The 19,571-nt window shown below is 48.7% G+C and overlaps 1 protein-coding gene across 2 annotated transcripts in view; it reads right to left on the reverse strand.

The window, feature by feature from the left end:
- The window catches only part of LOC110517956 (receptor-type tyrosine-protein phosphatase O), a 109,178-nt gene that overhangs the window by 18,398 nt on the left and 71,209 nt on the right, over positions 1–19,571 (reverse strand). The window contains exons 14-21 of one of the 2 annotated variants that reach the window (XM_036945524.1): positions 18,048–18,186; positions 11,441–11,561; positions 8,032–8,100; positions 4,436–4,519; positions 2,938–2,973; positions 1,298–1,379; positions 1,100–1,190; positions 888–964 (exon numbers count right to left, since the gene is read on the reverse strand). In XM_036945524.1, the coding sequence (XP_036801419.1) occupies positions 888–964; positions 1,100–1,190; positions 1,298–1,379; positions 2,938–2,973; positions 4,436–4,519; positions 8,032–8,100; positions 11,441–11,561; positions 18,048–18,186 (699 nt within the window). The other variant, XM_036945525.1, reaches the window with a different exon arrangement.

Raw genomic sequence — 19,571 nt, forward strand, 5'->3', positions numbered from 1 at the left:
GTACTAACTGGTATGTAGTTGGTAGGTACTGGTACGTAGTTGGTATGTACTGGTACTAACTGGTATGTAGTTGGTATATACCGGAACTAACTGGTATGTAGATGGTATGTACGTATACTAACTGGTATGTAGTTGGTATATACTGGTATGTAGATGGTATGTACTGGTACTAACTGGTATGTAGTTGGTAGGTACTGGTATGTAGATGGTATGTACTGGTACTAACTGGTATGTAGTTGGTATGTACTGGTACTAACTGGTATGTAGATGGTATGTACTGGTACTAACTGGTATGTAGTTGGTATGTACTGGTATGTATATGGTATGTACTGGTACTAACTGGTATGTATATGGTATGTACTGGTAAGTAGTTGGTATGTACTGGTACTAACTGGTATGTTGCTGGTGTGTAGTGGTACTAACTGGTATGTAGATGGTATGTACTGGTACTAACTGGTATGTAGTTGGTATGTACTGGTACTTACTGTTATGTAGTTGGTATGTACTGGTACTTACTGGTATGTAGTTGGTATGTACTGGTACTTACTGTTATGTAGTTGGAATGTACTGGTACTAACTGGTATGTAGATGTATGTACTGGTACTAACTGGTATGTAGTTGGTATGTACTGGTACTTACTGTTATGTAGTTGGTATGTACTGGTACTAACTGGTATGTAGTTGGTATGTACTGGTACTAACTGGTATGTAGTTGGTATGTACTGGTACTTATTGTTATGTAGTTGGTATGTACTGGTACTTACTGTTATGTAGTTGGTATGTACTGGTACTAACTGGTATGTAGTTGGTATGTACTGGTACTAACTGGTATGTAGTTGGTATGTACTGGTACTTACTGTTATGTAGTTGGTATGTACTGGTACTTACTGGTATGTAGTTGGCGTTGATGTAGTCTGATCCCTCGTCGTTATGTAAATAGATCACCTTCACTCTGCTGAAGTCATCTGGGGAAAGTCATGGTTCTATTCAGTACTCATCAGTGATCTGTTTCTTGTCTGTTCCTACAGATAAACTACCATGTTAAAGCATACTGTTATATATGGCTTAGTGTCTGCTACTGTTTCCTGTCGGTCACTCACACGGCAGGATGTTGGTGTAGCGGTTCTTGGGTCTGTTGATAGGCAGGTCTGCTGCATCATGGGAAAGATCGAGACCTACGCTCTTCAGCTCCTACAACATGACAGACACATGACAGACACATGACAGGCCATGAGCGACGACTCAAGCACAATATCTAATCCAGCTTTAACATGATCATTAGGTCATCAGAATACTACCTCAAACTGCAGAGAGAACTTGTAGGCGGAGTCTTTGCTCATGTCTTTGAGGTACGCATCAAAGTCATCCATCTGGACAGGGCTGAAACACAACACACAGAACAGTCATCCAGCTGGACAGGGCTGAAACACAACAGTCATCCATCTGGACAGGGCTGAAACACAACACACAGAACGGTCATCCATCTGGACAGGGCTGAAACACAACACACAGAACAGTCATCCATCTGGACAGGGCTGAAACACAACACACAGAACAGTCATCCATCTGGACAGGGCTGAAACACAACACACAGAACAGTCATCCATCTGGACAGGGCTGAAACACAACACACAGAACAGTCATCCATCTGGACAGGGCTGAAATACAACACACAGAACAGTAATCCAGCTGGACAGGGCTGAAACACAACAGTCATCCAGATGGACAGGGCTGAAACACAACACACAGAACAGTAATCCAGCTGGACAGGGCTGAAACACAACAGTCATCCATCTGGACAGGGCTGAAACACAACACACAGAACAGTAATCCATCTGGACAGGGCTGAAATACAACACACAGAACAGTCATCCATCTGGACAGGGCTGAAACACAACACACAGAACAGTCATCCATCTGGACAGGGCTGAAACACAACACACAGAACAGTCATCCATCTGGACAGGGCTGAAACACAACAGTCATCCAGATGGACAGGGCTGAAACACAACAGTCATCCAGCTGGACAGGGCTGAAACACAACACACAGAACAGTCATCCATCTGGACAGGGCTGAAACACAACAGTCATCCAGATGGACAGGGCTGAAACACAACAGTCATCCAGCTGGACAGGGCTGAAACACAACACACAGAACAGTCATCCAGATGGACAGGGCTGAAACACAACACACAGAACAGTCATCCATCTGGACAGGGCTGAAACACAACACACAGAACAGTCATCCATCTGGACAGGGCTGAAACACAACACACAGAACAGTCATCCATCTGGACAGGGCTGAAACACAACACATGGAACAGTCATCCATCTGGACAGGGCTGAAACACAACACACAGAACAGTCATCCATCTGGACAGGGCTGAAACACAACACATGGAACAGTCATCCATCTGGACAGGGCTGAAACACAACACACAGAACAGTCATCCAGCTGGACAGGGCTGAAACACAACACACAGAACAGTCATCCAGATGGACAGGGCTGAAACACAACACACAGAACAGTCATCCAGCTGGACAGGGCTGAAACACAACACACAGAACAGTGCGCATTGGTCCGATATTTCCTACTCCTCCTCAGAAGAGGAGGAGAATTGTTACAACACCTCACACACAGATTAACACACACACACATTAGCACACACACACATATTTAACACATTTCACACACACCCAGATTAACACACACACGTTAACACATTTCACACACACACAGATTAACACACATCACACACCCAGATTAACACACTTCACACACACATATTAACACACACGGATTAACACAGTTCACACACACACACAGATTAACACACTCACACACAGATTAACACAGTTCACACACACACACAGATGAACAGATTTCCTCACAAGCACATACTGCAGCAGACACACATCCCCTTCCTAGTAGTGTTACCTTGTTAGCTTCCGTTTCTTTAAAGCAGTCTTGCTCCTATAAAACACAGAAGGAAGTTCCACCATTTTATAATCAGACATTTAGTTCCCACCAGAAGGGATCCAACATCCAATCAAATCACTGCTAGGTGTCATTCTAGACAATAGAGGATAACCTACAGAACAGCAACATGCTCAAGTGATGTCTGTCCCAAATCCCCAACTCATAGATGATACAAACACACTTGACTCGTCCGAGCTTCCTTATTCAACCCCCACTGAACCCACATCACCACCCAACGGGCAGACAGCAAGCTGACAGAGTGCAGACAGCAAGCTGACAGAAGGCAGACAGATAGCAGACAGCAAGCAAACAGCAAGCAGACAGAGGGCAGACAGATAGCAGACAGCAAGCAGACAGCAAGCAAACAGCAAGCTGACAGAGGGCAGACAGATAGCAGACAGCAAGCAGACAGTGGGCAGACAGATAGCAGACAGCAAGCAGACAGCAGGCAGACAGCGGGCAGACAGAGTGCAGACAGCAGGCAGACAGAGTGCAGACAACGGGCAGACAGAGTGCAGACAGCAAGCAGACAGAGGGAAGACAGAGTGCAGACAGCAGGCAGACAGCGTGCAGACAGTGGGCAGACAGCAGGCAGACAGAGTGCAGACAGAGTGCAGACAGCAAGCAGACAGACTGCAGACAGAGGGCAGACAGAGTGCAGATAGCAAGCAGACAGAGGGCAGACAGCCCGCAAGACAGAGGGCAGACAGAGTGCAGACAGCAAGGAGACAGCGGGCAGACAGAGTGCATGCAGCAAGCAGACAGAGTGCAGACAGCGTGCAGACAGGAAGGCCAAACTGTTGCTAGTATCATGCTACAGTATGTTAGTACCTTGCCATGCCATGTTATTGAATCCATCTTGAAGAGTGTGTTTTATGTGAAGGACTGTTCCAACCACAGACAGAGGATTACTAGAAAGATCTCTGATCTGAACACACTCTGATCACCTCAGGATCCTGGGACTATTTTCTCCACCAGTTGATTGACAGTGGAAATGCAGATCATTTGTATGTGAAATGTCTGGCTACAGACTCCTTAAGTCACATCAATAAGAAAAGGGACCTTTCAGGTAGCTCGGTGTCTATGGTCAGAGGACAGCCTTTCTAACACAGGCCCCAGAACAGTTACTTTCCAAGGAGTCAGAGGGGACAGCCTTTCTAACACAGGCCCCAGAACAGTTACTTACCAAGGAGGCAGACAGGACAGCCTTTCTAACACAGGCCCCAGAACAGTTACTTACCAAGGAGGCAGAGAGGACAGCCTTTCTAACACAGGCCCCAGAACAGTTACTTACCAAGGAGGCAGACAGGACAGCCTTTCTAACACAGGCCCCAGAACAGTTACTTACTAAGGAGTCAGAGGGGACAGCCTTTCTAACACAGGCCCCAGAACAGTTACTTACTTAGGAGTCAGAGAGGACAGCCTTTCTAACACAGGCCCCAGAACAGTTACTTACCAAGGATTAATATAAAAAGCCAAAAGATAGTCAGTCCAAAGGCAGGATGGCAGGAGGGTGAGAAAGGCAAAGAGGCTCCTTCGCCTGAAGGGTTCAGACAGACAGACAGACAGACAGACAGACAGACAGACAGACAGACAGACAGACAGACAGACAGACAGGTGGGAACAGAACAGACAGACAGACAGAACAGACAGACAGAACAGACACCATTAGTATCATGACAGAGAGGTAGGGCAGAGTAGTTCCTGTCAGAGGTCAACACTGTTAACAGACAACCTTAGTATCATGACAGAGAGGTAGGGCAGAGTAGTTCCTGTCAGAGGTCAACACTGTTAATGCACCTTACAGCCCGAGCCTGTTAATAAGATCTACTATAGTGACCTGTCTTTAACTCGCTGGTCAATAACAGTGGAGACATCAATGACTGTTCTCCTCATCAGGCCCCTAACAGCCTTCTGTTGGTTCACAGTGGGGACATCAATGACTGTTCTTCTCATCAGGCCACTAACAACCTTCTGTTGGTTCACAGTGGAGACATCAATGACTGTTCTCTTCATCAGTGTTCATTAGGGCCCAATGTTGACATCTAACAGGTCCTCAGTAGGACTCAGTGTTCATTAGGGCCCAATGTTGACATCTAACAGGTCCTCAGTAGGACTCAGTGTTCATTAGGGCCCAATGTTGATATCTAACAGTTCCTCAGTAGGACTCAGTGTTCATTAGGGCCCAATGTTGATATCTAACAGGTCCTCAGTAGGACTCAGTGTTCATTAGGGCCCAATGTTGATATCTAACAGTTCCTCAGTAGGACTCAGTGTTCATTAGGGCCCAATGTTGAAATCTAACAGTTCCTCAGTAGGACTCAGTGTTCATTAGGGCCCAATGTTGATATCTAACAGTTCCTCAGTAGGACTCAGTGTTCATTAGGGCCCAATGTTGATATCTAACAGTTCCAAAGTAGGACTCAGTGTCCATTAGGGCTCAGTGTTGATATCTAACAGTTCCTCAGTAGTAGGACTCAGTGTCCATTAGGGCCCAATGTTGATATCTAACAGTTCCTCAGTAGGACTCAGTGTTCATTAGGGCCCAATGACAGCTGTTTGGCTTTACAGTAGGACTCAGTGTTCATTAGGGCCCAATGACAGCTGTTTGGCTTTACAGTAGGACTCAGTGTTCATTAGGGCCCAATGACATCTGTTTGGCTTTACAGTAGGACTCAGTGTTCATTAGGGCCCAATGACATCTGTTTGGCTTTACAGTAGGACTCAGTGTTCATTAGGGCCCAATGACAGCTGTTTGGCTTTACAGTAGGACTCAGTGTTCATTAGGGCCCAATGACATCTGTTTGGCTTTACAGTAGGACTCAGTGTTCATTAGGGCCCAATGACAGCTGCTTGGCTTTACAGACCCCATGGTGAGGATCCATTCCACAGAGCTCAATACACATCAAATGAATGGTCCTATTCCCGCGGCCAACAACGACTTGTTCCTCCACAACAACAGTCCTTGTAATGTAAATAAGTTGTTGACGCTAACAGAACTACCACTTAGCCAGCCATTCATCATCATCATGCACGTAGAAAAGACAAGCTGTGCAAGACTGGATCAGCCACATGACTGACGGGATGAAGAGATGGTTCACGTTAACACCACACCGAGAGGAGGTATGGCTTAGTGATGGGAGGTGTGTGTGTGTTTAGGATGAAGCCAAGGCCTGCCGTAAGGGACAGGCTTTAAGCCTTTATATTAAATGTGTGTGTTTAGGATGAACTTTAACCCTTTATATGACGTAACAGACCGTCTTTAAGCCCTTATATTAATCATCATTAGTCTGTTATCAACACCTTCTCCCTGGTCTGATAGTTGGATTAGAGGTTATTCCTACTAACTCTAGCCAGTGTTAAACAGAGTTGTAGTCTCTCTCTCTCTCTCCCTGGTCTGATAGTTGGATTAGAGGTTATTCCTACTAACTCTAGCCAGTGTTAAACAGAGTTGTAGCCTCTCTCTCTCTCCCTGGTCTGATAGTTGGATTAGAGGTTATTCCTACTAACTCTAGCCAGTGTTAAACAGAGTTGTAGCCTCTGTCTCTCTCTCCCTGGTCTGATAGTTGGATTAGAGGTTAGTCCTACTAACTCTAGCCAGTGTTAAACAGAGTTGTAGCCTCTAAACTCTCTCTCCCTGGTCTGATAGTTGGATTAGAGGTTAGTCCTACTAACTCTAGCCAGTGTTAAACAGAATTGTAGCCTCTCTCTCTCTCTCTCCCTGGTCTGATAGTTAGATTAGATGTTATTCCTACTAACTCTAGCCAGTGTTAAACAGAGTTGTAGCCTCTCTCTCTCTCCACCTGGTCTGATAGTTGGATTGGAGGTTAGTCCTACTAACTCTAGCCAGTGTTAAACAGAGTTGTAGCCTCTCTCTCTCTCCCTGGTCTGATAGTTGGATTAGAGGTTATTCCTACTAACTCTAGCCAGTGTTAAACAGAGTTGAAGCCTCTCTCTCTCTCCCTGGTCTGATAGTTGGATTAGAGGTTATTCCTACTAACTCTAGCCAGTGTTAAACAGAGTTGTAGCCTCTGTCTCTCTCTCCCTGGTCTGATAGTTGGATTAGAGGTTAGTCCTACTAACTCTAGCCAGTGTTAAACAGAGTTGTAGCCTCTCTCTCTCTCCCTGGTCTGATAGTTGGATTAGAGGTTATTCCTACTAACTCTAGCCAGTGTTAAACAGAGTTGTAGCCTCTCTCTCTCTCTCCCTGGTCTGATAGTTGGATTAGAGGTTAGTCCTACTAACTCTAGCCAGTGTTAAACAGAGTTGTAGCCTCTCTCTCTCTCCCTGGTCTGATAGTTGGATTAGAGGTTAGTCCTACTAACTCTAGCCAGTGTTAAACAGAGTTGTAGCCTCTCTCTCTCTCTCCCTGGTCTGATAGTTGGATTAGAGGTTATTCCTACTAACTCTAGCCAGTGTTAAACAGAGTTGTTGCCTCTCTCTCTCTCTCTCCCTGGTCTGATAGTTGGATTAGAGGTTATTCCTACTAACTCTAGCCAGTGTTAAACAGAATTGAAGCCTCTCTCTCTCTCCCTGGTCTGATAGTTGGATTAGAGGTTATTCCTACTAACTCTAGCCAGTGTTAAACAGAGTTGTAGCCTCTCTCTCTCTCCCTGGTCTGATAGTTGGATTAGAGGTTAGTCCTACTAACTCTAGCCAGTGTTAAACATAGTTGTAGCCTCTCTCTCTCTCTCTCCCTGGTCTGATAGTTGGATTAGAGGTTATTCCTACTAACTCTAGCCAGTGTTAAATAGAGTTGTAGCCTCTCTCTCTCTCCCTGGTCTGATAGTTGGATTAGAGGTTAGTCCTACTAACTCTAGCCAGTGTTAAACAGAGTTGTAGCCTCTCTCTCTCTCCCTGGTCTGATAGTTGGATTAGAGGTTAGTCCTACTAACTCTAGCCAGTGTTAAACAGAGTTGTAGCCTCTCTCTCTCTCCCTGGTCTGATGAATTAGAGGAATGGATTTGAACATTCAGATAGTCTGGTTGACTGAGGACAGCAGACTTGTTGTTTTGGGTTTCTGGTTCAGTGTAGAGATGTGGTAATTCCTACCAGTTGTAGGGCAGTTTGCTGTCTCTCTCAAACGAAGCAAAGTTGACGAATGTTTCTGCTCCGCACTCCCTGGAAGAAAGACAGGATTTAGCTACAAACACAAAGATAACTCACATTTACTGTATTACCCACATGATGACTAAAACAATAAAAAGAGGAAGTCAAATGTTTTGATGACTAAAACAATAAAGAGGAATTGAAAATGCTTTAACCAAAAATGCTAGTATTCTATCTATTAACAGGCTCTGTGGGTAATGACCTGATCTACACTGGACAGATCTAACCTGGGGCTCTGTGGGTAATGACCTGATCTACACTGGACAGATCTAACCTGGGGCTCTGTGTGTAATGACCTGATCTACACTGGACAGATCTAACCTGGGGCTCTGTGGATAATGACCTGATCTACACTGGACAGATCTAACCTGGGGCTCTGTGGGTAATGACCTGATCTACACTGAACACCAGTGGTCATGGTAGTCAGGGGGGAGAGGAGCCAGTGGTCTTGGTAGTCAGGGGGAGAGGAGCCAGTGGTCCTGGTAGTCAGGAGGAGAGGAGCCAGTGGTCTTGGTAGTCAGGTTGGAGAGGAGCCAGTGGTCATGGTAGTCAGGGGAGGAGAGGAGCCAGTGGTCTTGGTAGTCAGGGGAGGAGAGGAGCCAGTGGTCATGGTAGTCAGGGGGGAGAGGAGCCAGTGGTCTTGGTAGTCAGGGGGGAGAGGAGCCAGTGGTCATGGTAGTCAGGAGGAGAGGAGCCAGTGGTCTTGGTAGTCAGGGGGGAGAGGAGCCAGTTGTCCTGGTAGTCAGGAGGAGAGGAGCCAGTGGTCATGGTAGTCAGGGGGAGAGGAGCCAGTGGTCATGGTAGTTAGGGGGAGAGGAGCCAGTGGTCATGGTAGTCAGGGGGAGAGGAGCCAGTGGTCATGGTAGTCAGGGGGAAAGGAGCCAGTGGTCTTGGTAGTCAGGAGGAGAGGAGCCTGTGGTCTTGGTAGTCAGGAGGAGAGGAGCCAGTGGTCATGGTAGTCAGGGGAGGAGAGGGGCCAGTGGTCCTGGTAGTCAGGAGGAGAGGAGCCAGTGGTCTTGGTAGTCAGGGGAGGAGAGGAGCCAGTGGTCCTGGTAGTCAGGAGGAGAGGAGCCAGTGGTCATGGTAGTCAGGGGGGAGAGGAGCCAGTGGTCATGGTAGTCAGGAGGAGAGGAGCCAGTGGTCTTGGTAGTCAGGGGGGAGAGGAGCCAGTGGTCTTGGTAGTCAGGAGGAGAGGAGCCAGTGGTCTTGGTAGTCAGGGGGGGAGGAGCCAGTGGTCATGGTAGTCAGGGGAGGAGAGGAGCCAGTGGTCTTGGTAGTCAGGGTGGGGGAGGAGCCAGTGGTCATGGTAGTCAGGGGAGGAGAGGAGCCAGTGGTCATGGTAGTCAGGAGGAGAGGAGCCAGTGGTCATGGTAGTCAGGGGGGAGAGGAGCCAGTGGTCTTGGTAGTCAGGAGGAGAGGAGCCAGTGGTCTTGGTAGTCAGGGGGGGAGGAGCCAGTGGTCATGGTAGTCAGGGGAGGAGAGGAGCCAGTGGTCATGGTAGTCAGGAGGAGAGGAGCCAGTGGTCATGGTAGTCAGGGGGGAGAGGAGTCAGTGGTCATGGTAGTCAGGAGGAGATGAGCCAGTGGTCTTGGTAGTCAGGGGGGATAGGAGCCAGTGGTCTTGGTAGTCAGGGGGAGAGGAGCCAGTGGTCCTGGTAGACAGTGGGGAGAGGAGCCAGTGGTCATGGTAGTCAGGAGGAGAGGAGCCAGTGGTCTTGGTAGTCAGGAGGAGAGGAGCCAGTGGTCTTGGTAGTCAGGGGGAGAGGAGCCAGTGGTCATGGTAGTCAGGAGGAGAGGAGCCGGTGGTCATGGTAGTCAGGGGGAGAGGAGCCAGTGGTCATGGTAGTTAGGGGGAGAGGAGCCAGTGGTCTTGGTAGTCAGGGGGAGAGGAGCCAGTGGTCATGGTAGTCAGGGGGGAGAGGGGCCAGTGGTCATGGTAGTCAGGGGGAGATGAGCCAGTGGTCATGGTAGTCAGGGGAGGAGAGGAGCCAGTGGTCTTGGTAGTCAGGGTGGGGGAGGAGCCAGTGGTCATGGTAGTCAGGGGAGGAGAGGAGCCAGTGGTCATGGTAGTCAGGAGGAGAGGAGCCAGTGGTCATGGTAGTCAGGGGGGAGAGGAGCCAGTGGTCTTGGTAGTCAGGAGGAGAGGAGCCAGTGGTCTTGGTAGTCAGGGGGGGAGGAGCCAGTGGTCATGGTAGTCAGGGGAGGAGAGGAGCCAGTGGTCATGGTAGTCAGGAGGAGAGGAGCCAGTGGTCATGGTAGTCAGGGGGGAGAGGAGTCAGTGGTCATGGTAGTCAGGAGGAGAGGAGCCAGTGGTCTTGGTAGTCAGGGGGGATAGGAGCCAGTGGTCTTGGTAGTCAGGGGGAGAGGAGCCAGTGGTCCTGGTAGACAGTGGGGAGAGGAGCCAGTGGTCATGGTAGTCAGGAGGAGAGGAGCCAGTGGTCTTGGTAGTCAGGAGGAGAGGAGCCAGTGGTCTTGGTAGTCAGGGGGAGAGGAGCCAGTGGTCATGGTAGTCAGGAGGAGAGGAGCCGGTGGTCATGGTAGTCAGGGGGAGAGGAGCCAGTGGTCATGGTAGTTAGGGGGAGAGGAGCCAGTGGTCTTGGTAGTCAGGGGGAGAGGAGCCAGTGGTCATGGTAGTCAGGGGGGAGAGGGGCCAGTGGTCATGGTAGTCAGGGGGAGATGAGCCAGTGGTCATGGTAGTCAGGGGAGGAGAGGAGCCAGTGGTCATGGTAGACAGTGGGGAGAGGAGCCAGTGGTTTTGGTAGTCAGGGGGAGAGGAGCCAGTGGTCTTGGTAGTCAGGGGGGAGAGGAGCCAGTGGTCATGGTAGTCAGGGGGGAGAGGGGCCAGTGGTCATGGTAGTCAGGGGGAGATGAGCCAGTGGTCATGGTAGTCAGGGGAGGAGAGGAGCCAGTGGTCATGGTAGACAGTGGGGAGAGGAGCCAGTGGTTTTGGTAGTCAGGGGGAGAGGAGCCAGTGGTCATGGTAGTCAGGGGGAGAGGAGCCAGTGGTCATGGTAGTCAGGGGGAGAGGAGCCAGTGGTCATGGTAGTCAGGGGGGAGAGGGGCCAGTGGTCATGGTAGTCAGGGGGAGATGAGCCAGTGGTCATGGTAGTCAGGGGAGGAGAGGAGCCAGTGGTCATGGTAGACAGTGGGGAGAGGAGCCAGTGGTTTTGGTAGTCAGGGGGAGAGGAGCCAGTGGTCTTGGTAGTCAGGGGGGAGAGGAGGAGCCAGTGGCTGTACTTGTTCAGCTCTATTTTTCTTACTCTTCTGACAGAAATATATTAAAAGCCAGAACTGTAATAAGGTTAGTGTCAGGCTTGTGTGTTCATTATGTGGACAGCTCCCCCATATCTCACCTGGCCATCTGCAGGTGTTTCTTACGCAGCATCAGTAGGAAGAGGACCAGCAGGCTGAGAAGGAGGACACTGAGGACTGCTAGAGCAGAGATGGCAGCTATGCTGGGGTTCATCTCTCTGGCTGGGAGGACAATAACATACAGTCATTATCACTGAGGACCTCTAGAGCAGAGATGGAGCTACGCTGGGGTTCATCTCTCTGGCTGGGAGGACAATAACATACAGTCATTATCACTGAGGACCTCTAGAGCAGAGATGGAGCTACGCTGGGGTTCATCTCTCTGGCTGGGAGGACAATAACATACAGTCATTATCACTGAGGACCTCTAGAGCAGAGATGGAGCTACGCTGGGGTTCATCTCTCTGGCTGGGAGGACAATAACATACAGTCATTATCACTGAGGACCTCTAGAGCAGAGATGGAGCTACGCTGGGGTTCATCTCTCTGGCTGGGAGGACAATAACATACAGTCATTATCACTGAGGACCTCTAGAGCAGAGATGGAGCTACACTGGGGTTCATCTCTCTGGCTGGGAGGACAATAACATACAGTCATTATCACTGAGGACCTCTAGAGCAGAGATGGAGCTATGCTGGGGTTCATCTCTCTGGCTGGGAGGACAATAACATACAGTCATTATCACTGAGGACCTCTAGAGCAGAGATGGAGCTATGCTGGGGTTCATCTCTCTGTCTGGGAGGACAATAACATACAGTCATTATCACTGAGGACCTCTAGAGTAGAGATGGAGCTACGCTGGGGTTCATCTCTCTGGCTGGGAGGACAATAACATACAGTCATTATCACTGAGGACCTCTAGAGCAGAGATGGAGCTATGCTGGGGTTTATCTCTCTGGCTGGGAGGACAATAACATACAGTCATTATCACTGAGGACCTCTAGAGTAGAGATGGAGCTACACTGGGGTTCATCTCTCTGAATGGGAGGACAATAACATACAGTCATTATCACTGAGGACCTCTAGAGCAGAGATGGAGCTATGCTGGGGTTCATCTCTCTGTCTGGGAGGACAATAACATACAGTCATTATCACTGAGGACCTCTAGAGCAGAGATGGAGCTACACTGGGGTTCATCTCTCTGTCTGGGAGGACAATAACATACAGTCATTATCACTGAGGACCTCTAGAGCAGAGATGGAGCTATGCTGGGGTTCATCTCTCTGTCTGGGAGGACAATAACATACAGTCATTATCACTGAGGACCTCTAGAGCAGAGATGGAGCTACGCTGGGGTTCATCTCTCTGGCTGGGAGGACAATAACATACAGTCATTATCACTGAGGACCTCTAGAGCAGAGATGGCAGCTATGCTGGGGTTCATCTCTCTGGCTGGGAGGACAATAACATACAGTCATTATCACTGAGGACCTCTAGAGCAGAGATGGAGCTACACTGGGGTTCATCTCTCTGTCTGGGAGGACAATAACATACAGTCATTATCACTGAGGACCTCTAGAGCAGAGATGGAGCTACGCTGGGGTTCATCTCTCTGGCTGGGAGGACAATAACATACAGTCATTATCACTGAGGACCTCTAGAGCAGAGATGGAGCTACGCTGGGGTTCATCTCTCTGTCTGGGAGGACAATAACATACAGTCATTATCACTGAGGACCTCTAGAGCAGAGATGGAGCTATGCTGGGGTTCATCTCTCTGTCTGGGAGGACAATAACATACAGTCATTATCACTGAGGACCTCTAGAGCAGAGATGGAGCTACGCTGGGGTTCATCTCTCTGGCTGGGAGGACAATAACATACAGTCATTATCACTGAGGACCTCTAGAGCAGAGATGGAGCTACACTGGGGTTCATCTCTCTGGCTGGGAGGACAATAACATACTGTCATTATCACTGAGGACCTCTAGAGCAGAGATGGAGCTACACTGGGGTTCATCTCTCTGGCTGGGAGGACAATAACATACAGTCATTATCACTGAGGACCTCTAGAGCAGAGATGGAGCTACGCTGGGGTTCATCTCTCTGGCTGGGAGGACAATAACATACAGTCATTATCACTGAGGACCTCTAGAGCAGAGATGGAGCTACGCTGGGGTTCATCTCTCTGGCTGGGAGGACAATAACATACAGTCATTATCACTGAGGACCTCTAGAGCAGAGATGGAGCTATGCTGGGGTTCATCTCTCTGTCTGGGAGGACAATAACATACAGTCATTATCACTGAGGACCTCTAGAGCAGAGATGGAGCTACGCTGGGGTTCATCTCTCTGGCTGGGAGGACAATAACATACAGTCATTATCACTGAGGACCTCTAGAGCAGAGATGGAGCTATGCTGGGGTTCATCTCTCTGGCTGGGAGGACAATAACATACAGTCATTATCACTGAGGACCTCTAGAGCAGAGATGGAGCTACACTGGGGTTCATCTCTCTGGCTGGGAGGACAATAACATACAGTCATTATCACTGAGGACCTCTAGAGCAGAGATGGAGCTATGCTGGGGTTCATCTCTCTGGCTGGGAGGACAATAACATACAGTCATTATCACTGAGGACCTCTAGAGCAGAGATGGAGCTACGCTGGGGTTCATCTCTCTGTCTGGGAGGACAATAACATACAGTCATTATCACTGAGGACCTCTAGAGCAGAGATGGAGCTACGCTGGGGTTCATCTCTCTGGCTGGGAGGACAATAACATACAGTCATTATCACTGAGGACCTCTAGAGCAGAGATGGAGCTACGCTGGGGTTCATCTCTCTGTCTGGGAGGACAATAACATACAGTCATTATCACTGAGGACCTCTAGAGCAGAGATGGAGCTATGCTGGGGTTCATCTCTCTGTCTGGGAGGACAATAACATACAGTCATTATCACTGAGGACCTCTAGAGCAGAGATGGAGCTACGCTGGGGTTCATCTCTCTGGCTGGGAGGACAATAACATACAGTCATTATCACTGAGGACCTCTAGAGCAGAGATGGAGCTACACTGGGGTTCATCTCTCTGGCTGGGAGGACAATAACATACTGTCATTATCACTGAGGACCTCTAGAGCAGAGATGGAGCTACACTGGGGTTCATCTCTCTGGCTGGGAGGACAATAACATACAGTCATTATCACTGAGGACCTCTAGAGCAGAGATGGAGCTACGCTGGGGTTCATCTCTCTGGCTGGGAGGACAATAACATACAGTCATTATCACTGAGGACCTCTAGAGCAGAGATGGAGCTACGCTGGGGTTCATCTCTCTGGCTGGGAGGACAATAACATACAGTCATTATCACTGAGGACCTCTAGAGCAGAGATGGAGCTATGCTGGGGTTCATCTCTCTGTCTGGGAGGACAATAACATACAGTCATTATCACTGAGGACCTCTAGAGCAGAGATGGAGCTACGCTGGGGTTCATCTCTCTGGCTGGGAGGACAATAACATACAGTCATTATCACTGAGGACCTCTAGAGCAGAGATGGAGCTATGCTGGGGTTCATCTCTCTGGCTGGGAGGACAATAACATACAGTCATTATCACTGAGGACCTCTAGAGCAGAGATGGAGCTACACTGGGGTTCATCTCTCTGGCTGGGAGGACAATAACATACAGTCATTATCACTGAGGACCTCTAGAGCAGAGATGGAGCTATGCTGGGGTTCATCTCTCTGGCTGGGAGGACAATAACATACAGTCATTATCACTGAGGACCTCTAGAGCAGAGATGGAGCTACGCTGGGGTTCATCTCTCTGGCTGGGAGGACAATAACATACAGTCATTATCACTGAGGACCTCTAGAGCAGAGATGGAGCTATGCTGGGGTTCATCTCTCTGGCTGGGAGGACAATAACATACAGTCATTATCACTGAGGACCTCTAGAGCAGAGATGGAGCTACACTGGGGTTCATCTCTCTGGCTGGGAGGACAATAACATACAGTCATTATCACTGAGGACCTCTAGAGCAGAGATGGAGCTATGCTGGGGTTCATCTCTCTGGCTGGGAGGACAATAACATACAGTCATTATCACTGAGGACCTCTAGAGCAGAGATGGAGCTACACTGGGGTTCATCTCTCTGGCTGGGAGGACAATAACATACAGTCATTATCACTGAGGACCTCTAGAGCAGAGATGGCAGCTACACTGGGGTTCATCTCTCTGGCTGGGAGGACAATAACATACAGTCATTATCACTGAGGACCTCTAGAGCAGAGATGGAGCTACGCTGGGGTTCATCTCTCTGGCTGGGAGGACAATAACATACAGTCATTATCACTGAGGACCTCTAGAGCAGAGATGGAGCTACACTGGGGTTCATCTCTCTGGCTGGGAGGACAATAACATACAGTCATTATCACTGAGGACCTCTAGAGCAGAGATGGAGCTATGCTGGGGTTCATCTCTCTGGCTGGGAGGACAATAACATACAGTCATTATCACTGAGGACCTCTAGAGCAGAGATGGAGCTACGCTGGGGTTCATCTCTCTGGCTGGGAGGACAATAACATACAGTCATTATCACTGAGGACCTCTAGAGCAGAGATGGAGCTATGCTGGGGTTCATCTCTCTGGCTGGGAGGACAATAACATACAGTCATTATCACTGAGGACCTCTAGAGCAGAGATGGAGCTATGCTGGGGTTCATCTCTCTGGCTGGGAGGACAATAACATACAGTCATTATCACTGAGGACCTCTAGAGCAGAGATGGAGCTATGCTGGGGTTCATCTCTCTGGCTGGGAGGACAATAACATACAGTCATTATCACTGAGGACCTCTAGAGCAGAGATGGAGCTACACTGGGGTTCATCTCTCTGGCTGGGAGGACAATAACATACAGTCATTATCACTGAGGACCTCTAGAGCAGAGATGGAGCTACACTGGGGTTCATCTCTCTGGCTGGGAGGACAATAACATACAGTCATTATCACTGAGGACCTCTAGAGCAGAGATGGAGCTATGCTGGGGTTCATCTCTCTGGCTGGGAGGACAATAACATACAGTCATTATCACTGAGGACCTCTAGAGCAGAGATGGAGCTACGCTGGGGTTCATCTCTCTGGCTGGGAGGACAATAACATACAGTCATTATCACTGAGGACCTCTAGAGCAGAGATGGAGCTATGCTGGGGTTCATCTCTCTGTCTGGGAGGACAATAACATACAGTCATTATCACTGAGGACCTCTAGAGCAGAGATGGAGCTACGCTGGGGTTCATCTCTCTGGCTGGGAGGACAATAACATACAGTCATTATCACTGAGGACCTCTAGAGCAGAGATGGAGCTATGCTGGGGTTCATCTCTCTGGCTGGGAGGACAATAACATACAGTCATTATCACTGAGGACCTCTAGAGCAGAGATGGAGCTACGCCGGGGTTCATCTCTCTGGCTGGGAGGACAATAACATACTGTCATTATCACTGAGGACCTCTAGAGCAGAGATGGAGCTACGCTGGGGTTTATCTCTCTGGCTGGGAGGACAATAACATACAGTCATTATCACTGAGGACCTCTAGAGCAGAGATGGCAGCTATGCTGGGGTTCATCTCTCTGTCTGGGAGGACAATAACATACAGTCATTATCACTGAGGACCTCTAGAGTAGAGATGGAGCTATGCTGGGGTTCATCTCTCTGGCTGGGAGGACAATAACATACAGTCATTATCACTGAGGACCTCTAGAGCAGAGATGGAGCTATGCTGGGGTTCATCTCTCTGGCTGGGAGGACAATAACATACAGTCATTATCACTGAGGACCTCTAGAGCAGAGATGGAGCTACACTGGGGTTCATCTCTCTGGCTGGGAGGACAATAACATACAGTCATTATCACTGAGGACCTCTAGAGCAGAGATGGAGCTATGCTGGGGTTCATCTCTCTGGCACAGTACACAGTACAGATTCAGGATGATACGACAGGCATACACACAGCTTGCAGACACAGCAATGAGGATCTGAAACTCAGCATTTGAGTCAGAGTGGTTGGGTGTGGTCCACTACAGCCAGCTGACATTGGCCTTCTAGAAAACAGGAACCAGATTTGACCACAGGAGAGAGAGAGAGAGAGTGGCAGTTAACCACTTAAAAACAGACTTGTTCTGTAGTGTAAAACTGTAGAACTGTAGAAGTTTAACATACCTCTATTAGAGATGTGTATGAAGGCTGACTGTACCTGTAGTAGAGATGTGTATGAAGGCTGACTGTACCTGTAGTAGAGATGTGTATGAAGGCTGACTGTACCTGTAGTAGAGATGTGTATGAAGGATGACTGTACCTAGAGTAGAAATGTGTATGAAGGCTGACTGACTGTACCTGTAGTAGAGATTTGTATGAAGGCTGACTGTACCTGTAGTAGAGATGTGTATGAAGGCTGACTGTACCTGTAGTAGAGATGTGTATGAAGGCTGACTGTACCTGTAGTAGAGATGTGTATGAAGGCTGACTGTACCTGTAGTAGAGATGTATATGAAGGATGACTGTACCTGTAGTAGAAATGTGTATGAAGGCTGACTGACTGTACCTGTAGTAGAGATGTGTATGAAGGCTGACTGCACCTGTAGTAGTGATGTGTATGAAGGCTGACTGACTGTACCTGTAGTAGAGATGTGTATGAAGGCTGACTGTACCTGTAGTAGTGATGTGAATGAAGGCTGGCTCGCTGGGCGTACTGTAGCTATAACTGATCACACTGCAGTTATAGGAGGAGGAGGGTAGCAGGCTGGACACTGTCACCACATGGGACTGGGCTGTTAGAGGCTCCCGAGCCTGCAGAGAGAACAAAGAACATACTGGAAGGACAGAACACCGTACTGTAGAACAGAGAGAACAGAGAACATACTGCAAGGACAGAGAGAACAGAGAACATACTGCAAGGACAGAACACTACTATCTACTGTCTGATTCAGGCCTGTCTGAGTGGACTAATCCATTGTAGAGGCCTGTCTGAGTGGACTAATCCATTGTAGAGGTCTGTCTGAGTGGACTAATCCATTGTGGAGGCCTGTCTGAGTGGACTAATCCATTGTAGAGGCCTGTCTGAGTGGACTAATCCATTGTAGAGGCCTGTCTGAGTGGACAAATCCATTGTAGAGTTCTTTCTGAGTGGACTAATCCATTGTGGAGGCCTGTCTGAGTGGACTAATCCACTATAGAGGCCTGTCTGAGTGGACTAATCCATTGTAGAGGCCTGTCTGAGAGGACTAATCCATTGCGGAGGCCTGTCTGAGTGGACTAATCCATTATAGAGGCCTGTCTGAGTGGACTAATCCATTATAGAGGCCTGTCTGAGTGGACTGATCCATTGTAGAGGCCTGTCTGAGTGGACTAATCCATTATAGAGGCCTGTCTGAGTGGACTAATCCATTATAGAGGCCTGTCTGAGTGGACTAATCCATTATAGAGGTCTGTCTGAGTGGACTAATCCATTGTGGAGGCCTGTCTCAGTGGACTAATCCATTATAGAGGCCTGTCTGAGTGGACTAATCCATTATAGAGGTCTGTCTGAGTGGACTAATCCATTGTGGAGGCCTGTCTCAGTGGACTAATCCATTGTAGAGGCCTGTCTGAGTGGACTAATCCATTATAGAGGCCTGTCTCAGTGGACTAATCCATTGTAGAGGCCTGTCTGAGTGGACTAATCCATTGTAGAGGCCTGTCTGAGTGGACTAATCCATTATAGAGGTCTGTCTCAGTGGACTAATCCATTATAGAGGCCTGTCTGAGTGGACTAATCCATTATAGAGGTCTGTCTGAGTGGACTAATCCATTGTGGAGGCCTGTCTGAGTGGACTAATCCATTGTAGAGGCCTGTCTGAGTGGACTAATCCATTGTGGAGGCCTGTCTGAGTGGACTAATCCATTGTAGAGGCCTGTCTGAGTGGACTAATCCATTATAGAGGCCTGTCTGAGTGGACTAATCCATTGTAGAGGTCTGTTTGAGTGGACTAATCCATTGTAGAGGCCTGTCTGAGTGGACTAATCCATTGTAGAGGCCTGTCTGAGTGGACAAATCCATTGTAGAGGTCTTTCTGAGTGGACTAATCCATTGTGGAGGCCTGTCTGAGTGGACTAATCCACTATAGAGGCCTGTCTGAGTGGACTAATCCATTGTAGAGGCCTTTCTGAGAGGACTAATCCATTGCGGAGGCCTG

Source organism: Oncorhynchus mykiss, chromosome 15, assembly GCF_013265735.2.
Source record: "Oncorhynchus mykiss isolate Arlee chromosome 15, USDA_OmykA_1.1, whole genome shotgun sequence".
Lineage (NCBI taxonomy): Eukaryota > Metazoa > Chordata > Actinopteri > Salmoniformes > Salmonidae > Oncorhynchus > Oncorhynchus mykiss.